At 41.5% G+C, this 13457-nt stretch overlaps 1 protein-coding gene across 2 annotated transcripts in view; it reads right to left on the reverse strand.

Moving 5' to 3' along the window:
• Window positions 1-203: 203 nt before the first annotated feature.
• Window positions 204-13457, reverse strand: part of ephb4b (eph receptor B4b) — a 59271-nt gene continuing 46017 nt past the window's right edge. For both annotated transcript variants that reach the window (XM_067445353.1, XM_067445352.1), the window contains 8 exons: window positions 11525-11586; window positions 9458-9571; window positions 8586-8833; window positions 7422-7637; window positions 7005-7154; window positions 3052-3245; window positions 2612-2770; window positions 204-721 (listed from right to left, as the gene is read on the reverse strand). In XM_067445353.1, the coding sequence (XP_067301454.1) occupies window positions 622-721; window positions 2612-2770; window positions 3052-3245; window positions 7005-7154; window positions 7422-7637; window positions 8586-8833; window positions 9458-9571; window positions 11525-11586 (1243 nt within the window). In that variant the 3' untranslated portion in view covers window positions 204-621. The remainder of the gene's footprint in view (window positions 722-2611; window positions 2771-3051; window positions 3246-7004; window positions 7155-7421; window positions 7638-8585; window positions 8834-9457; window positions 9572-11524; window positions 11587-13457) is intronic.

The following is a 13457-nucleotide window of genomic DNA, read 5'->3' on the forward strand; positions in this document are numbered from 1 at the left end:
CCATGGGTAATGTCCTCATATTTCACCCTCTCCTGTAATACCTGTGTCATACCCATGGCATTATACACATTTGTGTCCTTATATGTCACAAAAACAAACATACACACACACTTAAGACAAGATTGTTGGTGTATTTCGCACTTATTTCATGATCCTGTAATAAAGCTGAATGTGCAATTAATCCAACAAAACAGACGTCGGTGGGAGGGGCCAGTGTGAGTCTTTAATGTGATTGGTCACACAGATTACACTCTGTTTGATTGACAGCTCCCACAGTACTTTGGCTAAACAAACATTCGTTCATTATTTGTGCTGTTTTGATACGTACAAAATAATTACAAAATAATCTCACATAATAATAAAAATAATAATTATAGTGAACCTTCAATGTGAAGATCCGATTAAACTCCCATAATGCACGGCGACAGTAACACGTCAATGTCCAATGTCCCGTGTTTCCTGATGAAGTCTCGTCTGTCCTGAGACCAATCAGAAGAGTCCATCAGGCCGTGTCAAACTAAGAGAATAAACCCAGAGGCTCTCTCTGATTGGCTGATGCTGCGAGGCTCCACAGCGATTGGTCGATCTGCCGAGGACGGAAGCAGGGCATGCTGGGATGCGTCAGTATCGTAGCGATCCTCCATGGATGCGCAGAGTTTGAACGCTGGACAGAATCTTCTTCTGATGTCCTGCTAAAGTCACACCGATCCGCAGGAGATCCCTAAAACACACACACACACACCACTGAAGCATTAACTCGTGTGTGTGTGTGTGTGTGTGTGTGTGTGAGAGAGAGAGAGTAAGTGAGTGCTAAAGTCACACCGATCCGCAGGAGATCCCTGACAAACACACACACACACCACTGAAGCATTAACTCATGTGTGTGTGTGTGTGTGTGTGTGTGTGTGTGTGTGTGTGTGTGTGTGTGTGTGTGTGTGTGTGTGTGTGTGTGTGTGTGTGTGTGTGTGTGTGTGTGTGTGCTTTTAAACAAATTTTAAAATTTCCGTAATACATTTTAATTTTAATTTTGCAACTTATAAAGCATTAAAATACACTAAAGGATTATTAGGAACACCTGTTCTATTTCTCATTAACCCGATTATCTAGTCAACCAATCACATGGCAGTTCTTCAGTGCATTTAGGGGTGTGGTCCTGGTCAAGACAATCTCCTGAACTCCAAACTGAATGTCAGAATGGGAAAGAAAGGTGATTTAAGCCGTTTTGAGCGTGGCATGGTTGTTGGTGCCAGACGGGCCGGTCTGAGTATTTCACAATCTGCTCAGTTACTGGGATTTACACACACAACCATTTCTAGGGTTTACAAAGAATGGTGTGAAAAGGGAAGAGCATCCAGTCTGCAGCAGTCCTGTGGGAGAAAATGCCTTGTTGATGCTCGAGGTCAGAGGAGAATGGGCCGACTGATTCAAGCTGATAGAAGAGCAACTTTGACTGAAATAACCACTCGTTACAACCGAGGTATGCAGCAAAGCATTTGTGAAGCCACAACACACACAACCTTGAGGCGGATGGGCTACACCAGCAGAAGACCCCACCGGGGACCACTCATCTCCACTACAAATAGGAAAAAGAGGCGACAATTTGCACAAGCTCACCAAAACTGGACAGTTGAAGACTGGAGAAATGTTGCCTGGTCTGATGAGTCTCGATTTCTGTTGAGACGTTCAGATGGTAGAGTCAGAATTTGGCGTAAACAGAATGAGAACATGGATCCATCATGCCTTGTTCCCACTGTGCAGGCTGGTGGTGGTGGTGTAATGGTGTGGGGGATGTTTTCTTGGCACACTTTAGGCCCCTTAGTGCCAATTGGGCATCGTTTAAATGCCACGGCCTACCTGAGCATTGTTTCTGACCATGTCCATCCCTTTATGACCACCATGTGCCCATCCTCTGATGGCTACTTCCAGCAGGATAATGCACCATGTCAGAAAGCTCCAATCATTTCAAATTGGTTTCTTGAACATGACAATGAGTTGACTGAACTAAAATGGCCGCCACAGTCACCAGATCTCAACCCAATAGAGCATCTTTGGGATGTGGTGGAACGGGAGCTTCGTGCCCTGGATGTGCATCCCACAAATCTCCATCAACTGCAAGATGCTCTCCTATCAATATGGGCCGACATTTCTAAAGAATGCTTTCAGCAGCTTGATGATCAATGCCACGGAGAATTAAGGCAGTTCTGAAGGCGGAAGGGTCAAAGACAGCATTAGTGTGTTCCTAATAATCCTTTAGGGGAGTGGATATGTTTAATTTATATGTTAAAACTAGTGTAGGAAATAGCAAATGTGAATTGTTTTATTAAATTTGAATCATTTTGCTCCAAATGTTCCACACATGCTATGGAAAATGTAAATTTAAATACTGAAATGCATTGCAAATTGAATTTTGCTACACATAGGCTTCCATATGAGTGTGTGTGTGAGAGTGTGTGTGTGTGAGAGTGCGTGTGTGTAAGAGTGTGAGTGTGTGTGTATAAGAGTGTGAGTGTAAGATTGTGAGTGTGTCTGTGTAAGAGTGTGAGTGTGTGTGTGTGTAAGAGTGTGAGTGTGTGTGTAAGAGTGTGAGTGTGTGTGTGTGTGTGAGACTCACTCTGTGCTGATGTGTGAGATGAGCTCAATGGAGGTGAATCCGGCCTGCAGGAACCCGTCCTCGTAGCGCTCCATCTTTATGGCTCGCAGCCAATCGGCCACTGAGCTACAGCGAGAGAGAGATGGAGGAGGACGCTGGTCTAGAAGAGGGTGAGACGGCCTGAGAGAGAGAGAGAGAGAGAGAGAGAGAGAGAGAGAGAGAGACATGTTACACACACACACACATTTGTTTTTGTGGCATATGGGGACATTCCATAGGCGTAATGGTTTTTATACTGTACAAACTGTATTTACTATCCCCTTACACTGCCCCTAAACCTACCCATCACACACACACACACACACACACACACACACACACACACACACACACACACACACACACACACACACACACACGCACACACACACACACACACGCACACACGCGCACACACTGACCCGTCTGGGATGCGTCCGGTGATCTTGAGTGAGGCTGGGTTTCGGATCAGCCGGTCGAGAGCCGAGACGATGGCACAGAAGCGCGGCCGCGCCGAGCGTTCCTTCTGCCAGCAGTCCAGCATGAGCTGGTGCAGCGCCGCCGGGCATTCTGGGGGAGCAGGCAGGCGGTAGTCCTGCTCGATGGCGTTAATCACCTGCAGAGGGCAGAGGTCAGAGGTCAAACCACAGACACACATCAGGCACATTCATCGCTTAACGGCTGCTCTCCAAACGCCAGAGTTCAGAAGTAATGTCCAAACTCATCTCAAGTAAAGCCAGCCAGATCCATGTTCTCATGTTCATGTGCTTCTCCTTCAGACAAATAAATCGCTCATTCACTTGCCTGAGTAAAACATGTGCTTATCCGGAAAAAAGTTCGATATTTTTTTAATTGTGTGTGTGTGTGTGTGTGTTGTAACTATAATTTATTCTGAAGCAATATTCTCACCAGTGTTCAATCAGCTTTGACATATTTAAATCTGCATAGTTGTGATAGTTTCATCTTTTATAAAGGGCATTTCCCCCTAATCGTTTTAAATATAGGCTATGCTTTAGGTTTAATTTTATATTGTTAAATTTGATCTGTACATTAAATTAAATTAAGACACTATAAGGGCTGTTACAAAGTAAATTAAATAATTTACACTTAAAAATACCAACTGAGTTAAATAATGTTTAGAGATTTGTAGTTTTGAATAGACCAATAAGAAATGCTGGAAAGTGTGTTTAAACATCAAACTAAACCTCCAGTAGAGGGCAGCAGGTGAGTCTTAATGAGTGAGTCACTGAGTCGTTCATTCAAACGATTCATTCAAACACTGAATCATTCAGTAACACACTTGTTGCTGTGAGACGCGTTACGGCTCTACAAATGAACGACTTTCGCTGCTGAAATGGAACAAAAGCACTCAATATAGCATCTAAAGTGACGTTAAGTGAATGTTAGTGGATGTTAATGAGTTGTTTATGGAGCTGTCATATGAAATCAGTGTCACAGTCGTGATGGTGTTCAGGAAAACGCTCTCGTGTTGTGATTTCTCCTCGAGAGGCTGATCGAGCGTCAACAGATCGACCTTATTATCATCAGTTCATCATATATTATCATCCGTCACTATCGATCGCCACTCACACTAAACTAATGCACAATCATTCCTGCATTTTGGTGATTCGCTAGTTATTTTTTTGTTTTAATCAGACTCTTGTCCGTCGGGCAAGTAAAATTGTTTTTCACTGTCCCTTCAAAAAATCCACTTGTCCCGGACAAGCGTTAATGTCGAGCCCTGGTATCAGTGGCAACATTTTTGCAAACCACAAAATACGTACCAGTAGGAACAATATCACTGCAGTTTCCAACAGAAATGAACACTAGAGGGAGTTAAACAGCATTTTTTATCGTTTTTCGTATTCGATTTTAATGCGAGACTCGATCCATTAACAACATATTTGGCTTTCAAAAATTCACTCTTCTTTTATTGCAAACCCGTAATCTACAGCGCCAGATCGAGCCTCGCATTATGAAGAGGAGAGCTCCCGTTATTATGCTGAGCTCGTCTAATTCCGCGGAATAACACGACTCAACACCAAATACACAAACAAATCATACACAGAGCGCCTCGCTGAAGAGCGAACCACATTCAGTCTCGTGTCTATTCGTCATCGTCACGTCACCAGCATTTACGTTACGGCTCGTCTCGTTTTTGTCACATGATAAAGGTTCATTGATGACGATATTTAGGCATACTTTTCGCTTTTTTGAGAAAGTAAAAATGCAGAATGTTTCCTGTGATAGGTAGGTTTAGGGGCAGTGTGTGTGTGTGTGTGTGTGTGTGTGTGTGTGTGTGTGTGTGTGTGATGGGTAGGTTTAGGGGCAGTGTAGGGGGATAGTAAATACGGTTTGTACAGTATAAAAACCTGTGGGATCTTTTGTGTCTGGAATGAATGTGTTCTTGAGCCTATAAAGGTATCACAAGATAGTAAGATAGCCTTGTTTGGGTTTGGCTAAAAGACGATTTTCGTTTTGTCTGTACTACGAGGGACTTATACTATACTGACTGGCTAAAAGAGAATTGCATTACTAAAAAGAGACTAAAATACAATTTTCATTGACTAAAACTAGATGAAAATAGTCATGGATAATTCTGACTAAAATGCTCAGACTTTTAGTCGACTAAATCTTGACTAAACTCATCTGAAAAATATTGCAAGGATTAGATGTTTTGTCTCCAGGCAAGACTTAGAGAAACTGGTTCACGCTTTCATCACCAGTAGGGTGGACTATTGTAATGGACTTCTCACTGGCCTTCCCAAAAAGACCATTAGACAGCTGCAGCTCATACAGAACGCTGAGCAGAAGCAGAAAATATGACCATATCACACCAGTCCTCAGGTCTTTACACTGGCTTCCAGTTACATCTAGGATCGACTTTAAAGTACTATTACTTGTTTATAAATCACTCAATGAGCTAGGACCTCAATACATCGCAGATATTCTGATTAAATACAAACCCAACAGATCACTCAGATCAGCAGGATCAAGTCAGTTAGAAATACCAAGAGTTCACTCAAAGCAAGGAGAGTCTGCCTTTAGCTATTATGCCAGCCGTAGCTGAACCAGCTTCCTGAACAGATCAGATGTGCTCCAACAGTAGCCACATTCAAATCCAGACTCAAAACACATCTGTTCAGCTGAGCGTTTACTGAATGAGCCACTGTATGTCCGACTGATCGCACCCTATCTTATCTCTTTATTCTTTTATAATTGTTTTAGTTTACCTTTGTTCTTATCTCTGGTTATTGTTTATTTTATATGTTCTTTTGAGTTGAATATGACGAGTGAAAACTGGGTTTGATGGAAATAGTTAAATTGACAATAAGGTTTGAGTGTGTGTAAATCTGTGGAGGGTATGATGATGGGTTTAACAAGAAGGTGAAAATCAGGGAATAGTGATTAAAATGGATGTTATGAACGTGTTTGAGAAGGAAATGAATGAGAGGTGCTCTGATAAAGATGGTACATGTGTGTAGGCTGTAAACTGAAGAATGTTTATTTTTATATCAGACCATTATTGTGGATCTGACCATTTTATTTTATTTTATCTTATTTTTTTAATTATTATTATTATTTTTTTTTATTACTATTATTATCTTTACGACTGTCTTAACTATGCTTGTTTTTAATGTTTTATTCGTCCATATGGTATTCTTTTTTCTCATGCATTTGTTACCACTGTTGTAATTAATTTCTATCTAAAGCACTTTGAATTGCCATTGGGTGTGAAATGTGCTATACAAATAAACTTGCCTTGCCTTGACTAGACTAAAAAGAGTATGAATGTGACTAAAACTAATAAAAACTAAAATGACAGCTTGACACAAAGAATAGACTAAAAGTAAAATTAAAACAGGCCGTCAAAAACAAAACTACTTTACAGCAGAATAAAACACGTTTACAGTCTGAGACTGTACTGTGGTTTTGGTCTATACGGCTAATTTTGCCCTTCATGACGACTGATAGGGGGTGAATTATTTTATAACTCATTCGTTTACGTTATATAAAGCCTTAAAGTTCTGCATAATTAAGGGCGTGGTTACTTTGAGTGACAGGTGGATAGCCATTTATCCGCTGTCTATAGTCACTGTGTCACATAAGCTCCGCCCACATCCACTAAGCCCCGCCTCTTTGCCCATTTTCTGTTATCTCGCGATGACTCGCTCGCAAGATGGCGACGGCTCGACTCTACTTTACGCTTCAGAGCGGCTCGTCGGATCCTATGGGTGACGTCACGGACACTACGGCCATATTCATCTACAGTCTATGATTGGTACGTATTTTGTGGTTTGCCAAAACGTTGCCACAGGTGTGTTTTATTTAAAGAGAGCAGGCTGAATAAATGAGCCGATGTTGTGTGACTCACGTCCTGGTTGCTCATGTCCCAGTACGGCCTCTCTCCGAACGACATGACCTCCCACATGAGGATGCCGTAGCTCCAGACGTCTGAGGCCGAGGTGAACTTCCGGAAGGCGATCGCTTCAGGAGCGGTCCATCGGATCGGGATCTTCCCGCCCTGGAGACCACACACACGCACACACACACACAACCTTCCTTAGCTACACACTAACAACTGATCAACACTGGACATTACCCACAAAACATCACATATTTTGATATCCACAAAAACACACAAAACTGGCATGCTAATTATTAACAAATGTTACAAATCAAATGTTCTGCTACACTCTGGCAATAGCTGCCGATAGATCAGTCCGTGAGTCTGCTCATGATGAACAGGCAGCCTTTGCCTCCCCGGTGATGAAGGCCGGCCGATGCTCACCAGAGAGCTGGTGTAGGTGGGGTCGGACGAGTTCTCCGTCAGGAACCTGGACAGGCCGAAGTCTGAGACCTTGCACACCAGATTACTGTTGACCAGGATGTTCCGCGCCGCCAGGTCTCGGTGCACGAAGCTCATCTCACACAGATACTTCATTCCAGACGCAATCCCACGCAGCATCCCCACCAGCTGGATGGCAGTGAACTGACCATCATTCAACTGCAGAGGGACAGACAGGTGAGACAGCTTACCCCACATCAGACAGACAGGTGACACAGCTTACCCCACATCAGACAGACAGACAGACAGGTGAGACAGACAGGTGAGACAGCTTACCCCACATCAGACAGACAGGTGACACAGCTTACCCCACATCAGACAGACAGACAGACAGGTGAGACAGACAGGTGAGACAGCTTACCCCACATCAGACAGACAGGTGACACAGCTTACCCCACATCAGACAGACAGACAGGTGAGACAGACAGGTGAGACAGCTTACCCCACATTAGACAGACAGACAGGTGAGACAGACAGAAAGACAGTCAGACAGACACTCAGACAGACAGACACTCAGACAGACACTCACTCAGACAGACACTCAGACAGACAGACAGACAGACAGACACTCAGACAGTCAGATAGACACTCAGACAGACAGACAGACAGACAGACAGACACTCAGACAGACAGACAGACACTCAGACAGACAGACAGACAGACACTCACTCAGACAGACACTCAGACAGACAGACAGACACTCAGACAGACAGACAGACAGACACTCAGACAGACAGTCAGACAGACAGACACTCAGACAGTCAGACAGACGGACACTCAGACAGACAGACAGACAGACAGACAGAGAGAGACTCAGACAGACACTCAGACAGACAGACAGACAGACAGACACTCAGACAGACAGACAGACACACACTCAGACAGACAGACAGACAGACACTGACAGACAGACACTCAGACAGACATACACTCAGACAGACAGACAGTCAGACAGATACTCAGACAGACAGACACTCAGACAGACAGACAGACACTCAGACAGACAGACAGGCAGACACTCAGACAGACAGACACTCAGAAAGACAGACAGGCAGACACTCAGACAGACAGACACTCAGGCAGACAGACAGACAGACAGGTGCTGACCCGCAGGAATGAGTCGAGTGCTCCGTTCTCCATGTACTCCGTGAGGATCATGACGGGGCAGGAAGCGGTGATGACTCCCTCCAGATGGATGATGTTTGGATGCTGGAACTGGCCCATAATGGACGCCTCCGACAGGAAGTCCCGCCTCTGCTTATCTGTGTATCCGCCCTTCAGCGTCTTAATGGCCACACAGCTCTCCTTCCTCCCCGGGACCCTGAGCCGGCCGCGGCACACCTCACCAAACTCACCTGCACACACATATACAGGCTATCAGATCACACACACACACACACACACACACACACACACACACAGACACACACACAGCCCCTGACCTCTAAACTTACCTATCACACGCACACACACACACACACACACACACACACACACACACAGCCCCTTACCTCTAAACTTACCTTTCACACGCACACGCACACGCACACACACACACACACACACACACAATAGAGGAACATGAGATGGGCTTTCATCAGGTGTGTGTGTTCTATATGACTGCTGTTCACACTGGAAACACGAGATCCGCGCCACACCTGCGCTCAACAATCACACACACACACACACATTTGTTTTTGTGAAATGTGGGGACATTCTACAGGAGTAATAGTTTTTATACTGTACAAACCATACAAGCATTTTTACTTTCTCATAAAAACTCCTCCTGTGTGATTTATAAGCCTTTTGTAAAGTGGGGCCATGGGTAATGTCCTCATATTTCACCCTCTCCTGTAATACCTGTGTCATACCCATGGCATTATACACATTTGAGTCCTCATATGTCACAAAAACATGCCCACACACACACACACACACACACACACACACACACACACACACACACACACGGTTCTCACCAGCGCCGATAACTTCCTCGATCTTTACAAACGACACGTCGATCTCTTTAGCGAACTCCCTCACGGCCTCATTCGGATCCTCGTACGTGAACGGATCAATGTAGACTTTAATCCCTGTGAGAAACACACACACACACACACACACACACACACACACACACACACACACACACACACACACACACACACACACACACACACACACACATTCTGTGTTAACGTGATGAGATTATTTTTCTCACTCCATTGGCAGATCATTTTGCCTGTTTTAAGCAAAAACTCATTTAGAAACTTTGAATATTTTTTATGTGACAAACAAAATGAAGTTTTAGTAAATATTAATCCGTCTACTAATACTCTAACGACCGTTAGTTGACATGCAGTTGCAAAGTTACGTATAGTTAGTATACGTCTAATGTGGACTATCGAAATAAAGGGTTAGGGTCAGTGAAATAAAGTAAAATATTAAAAACTTAAAATAATACACAGAATTATTATTGAACTAAAATTACAATAAAAACTGAAAATATTAGTTTAGTTTTAACATTTACGTGATTCATTCCCGTAACTAAAACTGAAGGGAAAATTAATACAAGCGACAAAGAAAGAATACAAATAAAAACTATTTGTTGAAAACTAATACTCAATGACACTAATGACACACGTTAACAAAATTCATATGACTTCCGCTAAAGTTACAATGAAAACAGAAAATATAAAAAATATAAAAACGAAATTAAAAAACGAAATAAAATAAAGTATATAGATATACAACAAACGAATAAAACTGAAATAATAGACAATAAAATTACTAAAACTAACTAAAATTATGACTTTCTTTGCTTTATTTTCAATTCACAACCTCAAAAAAGAAATTAAAATAATATAAACACACACACACACACACACACACGTATATGTGTGTATATATATATATATATATATATATATATATATATATATATATATATATACTTTCAGTTTTTATTTTAGTTTCAGTATTTTTTTAATATACACATTGTATTAAAAAACATTATATATATACGTTTTACAAAAAATATTTTAAATATTTTATATAGTTTATTTTAAGTTTTAGCTTTTAATTTGAGTTATTTTAGTCCTTTAAAATGAAAACGATAAATGTTGGCAATGCAATTTTTAAAACTAAATATAAAAATATCTAAAAGTTTTGAAAAAATGAATAGGAAATATACGTCTAAATCATTTATTTTAAGTTTTAGCTTTAAATTTGAGTTATTTTAGTCCTTTAAAATGAAAATGATGAATGTTGGCAACTAACCGAAATAAAATGTTACTCGTTATTTTTTACATGTTTATTTAATGTCAGTTTTTATTGATGTGAAGTAATGCGTCTGTTACCTGTGGCACGTTTATTTTGTTCAAATGTATATATTTATGAGCGGGTGTTTCCTCCTTCGGTGTACCCTTGTGTTATCAGGTGAGGTTATTAATATGAACTCAGATGTTTGAGGTTAGTAAGGATTATTATAAAGCAAACAGTTACTGTAAATGTTAGCATATGAAGCGTCTCAGAGTCTCAACACAAGCTGAAGTCACATCACATGCTTGTCCTGGACTGCAATAAATGCTCTTCTAACTCAGTCATGTCGTCTTGTTTCCAGTCTAAATATCTCACAACTCTTAAATCAAGATGCATTTACTAGATCAGTAAAACGACATGAGATTTTTTTTCTTGTTTTGGTGAAAATAAAATCTAAATGAAGAGAGTTTTTGTTTAAAACAGGCAAAATGATCTTGTTTCTTGTTTCCGAACAGAAATCAGATTATTTTTCTCACCGCATTGGCAGATCATTATGTCTGTTTTAAGCAAAAACTCTCTTCATTTAGATTTGATTCCCCAGAAAACAAGCAAATATATCTCATGTTGTTTTACTGATCTAGTAAATGAATCTTGATTTAAGAATATTTAGATATTTGGACTGGAAACGAGACAGACTGACTGAGGAAGAAGAGCATTTATTGCAGTGTGGTCTTCATCTCTAAACCAGTCCTGACACGGATACTCAGGTCAAAGGTCACACTCACCCTGACCCATCAGGAACTGTCCACTCTTGTCTGGGTCTGGATCCCTCCTTCGACTCGAGCGCCTGAGAAACACACACACACACACGTTTGTTTTTGTGAAATGTGGGAACATTCCATAGGCGTAATGGTTTTTATACTGTCCCTAAACCTACCCATCACACACACACACACACACACACACACACACACACACACACACACACACACACACACACACACACACACACACACACACACACACACACACACACACAGCCCCTAAACCTACCCATCACAGGAAACATTCTGCATTTTTACTTTCTCAAAAAAACATCATTTAGTATGTTTTTAAGGCCATTTGAATTATGAGGACATTTGATATGTCCTCATAAACCACATTTATAGTGTAATACCCATGTAGTTATACAAATTAGTGTCCTCATAAACCACATAAACAGGCTCACACACACACGATCTTCAGATTCTGTGTTTATGTGATGAGATAACACTGAGGTGTGTGTGACCGGATTCCTCTCGCATGACTCGGGCGAGTTTCTGACCCTGCAGCTGTTAGTCTGTTTATGAGTGTGTGTGTGTGTGTGTGTGTGTAGTTTGATAGCGCGCATGTTGTTCACCAGCAGTGATGTCATGTGAACTCACACACAGTGAATGTAACTGTGTTGAAGTTAAGGCCAATAACGGCAGTAATAGACCGTCCCTCCAGGATGTCACATTATTTTTTTGTGATTTTTGCGATCAATATGACTGATTTCGTGGTGGTAATTTCCAGAAATGTGCGTTTTTTTTTTTTTTAATAATTAAGACACCACATTTACCATATTATGTATTATGTTAGATACTCAACAATAGAACTAAACTAAATGCACAAATCTTCTTTATTTTGGTATCTTAGGCCAGCCCAGTGGTGGCTTTAATAACATGATGCCTTAGGGTGGGAAAAGTAAATACAGCAATAAGCAATTTCCTAATATAAAAAGTTCTCAAATAATGAATCAAGTTAACAGTCAGTAATAAAATAAGAACTAATAAACAAACAGTGCTTTAAGGTTTTTATTTATTTTTTAAATCGTTTAAGTCAGGCTACTGTTGTTGTTGTTGTTGTTTGATAGGTAGCCTATAAGCTGCTATATATAGCTATAATAACCTGTAGATTGCTTTCACTTTAAAGATTACTGCCTACAGTAATACACTGACCCAATAGCCTACTGTCACACGTCCCAAACATTCACTCACGACATCTCTAAGACGGACATTTAGGCATAATCATGATGGGTGTATTTGATATTTTGGTTATGATTGTTCAAGAGCATTAAGCCTGGAACAGATCTGTCCTCGCGAGCGCTGACAGGCGGCAAACGCACAGAATCCTCCGCCAGCTGGTGTAACAGAGGCCGGCTAGGAGTAGATGCTGTGCGAGTAAATCTCACTCCTCTGACCTCAAGAGACGCTCTAGCGACGCGCTAGCGACTGACGCCAGAGGTTGCGGCCTTTAGCCTCCTTGTTAGAGCGACCGACTCTCATGCCGGCGGACCCGGGTTCGAGTCCCGGTCCGAACAGTAGGGGTTACACTGACATCAGTCCGTGTGTCAGGAGCGAATTGGGCATGTGGTATAAAGCGCTTTTATTAACTGTTTTTAAGTGTTATCGTGCATATCATACTTTTATTTGGTCATTCATCCATCTCTAGTGTAATTAATTCGCCCGGTCCTTCGGCACTTAGGCCTATGCGAGACGAGAGGGCAGGCGAGAAAGATTCGCTTTCACAAAGAACACACACTGTGCAAGCACCACAACGTCTGCAATCCTCATGAAAACAATGTTTTAAAGCTTTAAATAAATTAGAGATAATTCAGTTAGATAGGCTATTTATTTATTTTTTGTTATTGAAATGGTAAATTATGCAGGATCACAAAAAAAAGCGACATTTTGCTGA

Source organism: Pseudorasbora parva, chromosome 6, assembly GCF_024679245.1.
Source record: "Pseudorasbora parva isolate DD20220531a chromosome 6, ASM2467924v1, whole genome shotgun sequence".
NCBI classification, from domain to species: Eukaryota; Metazoa; Chordata; class Actinopteri; order Cypriniformes; family Gobionidae; genus Pseudorasbora; species Pseudorasbora parva.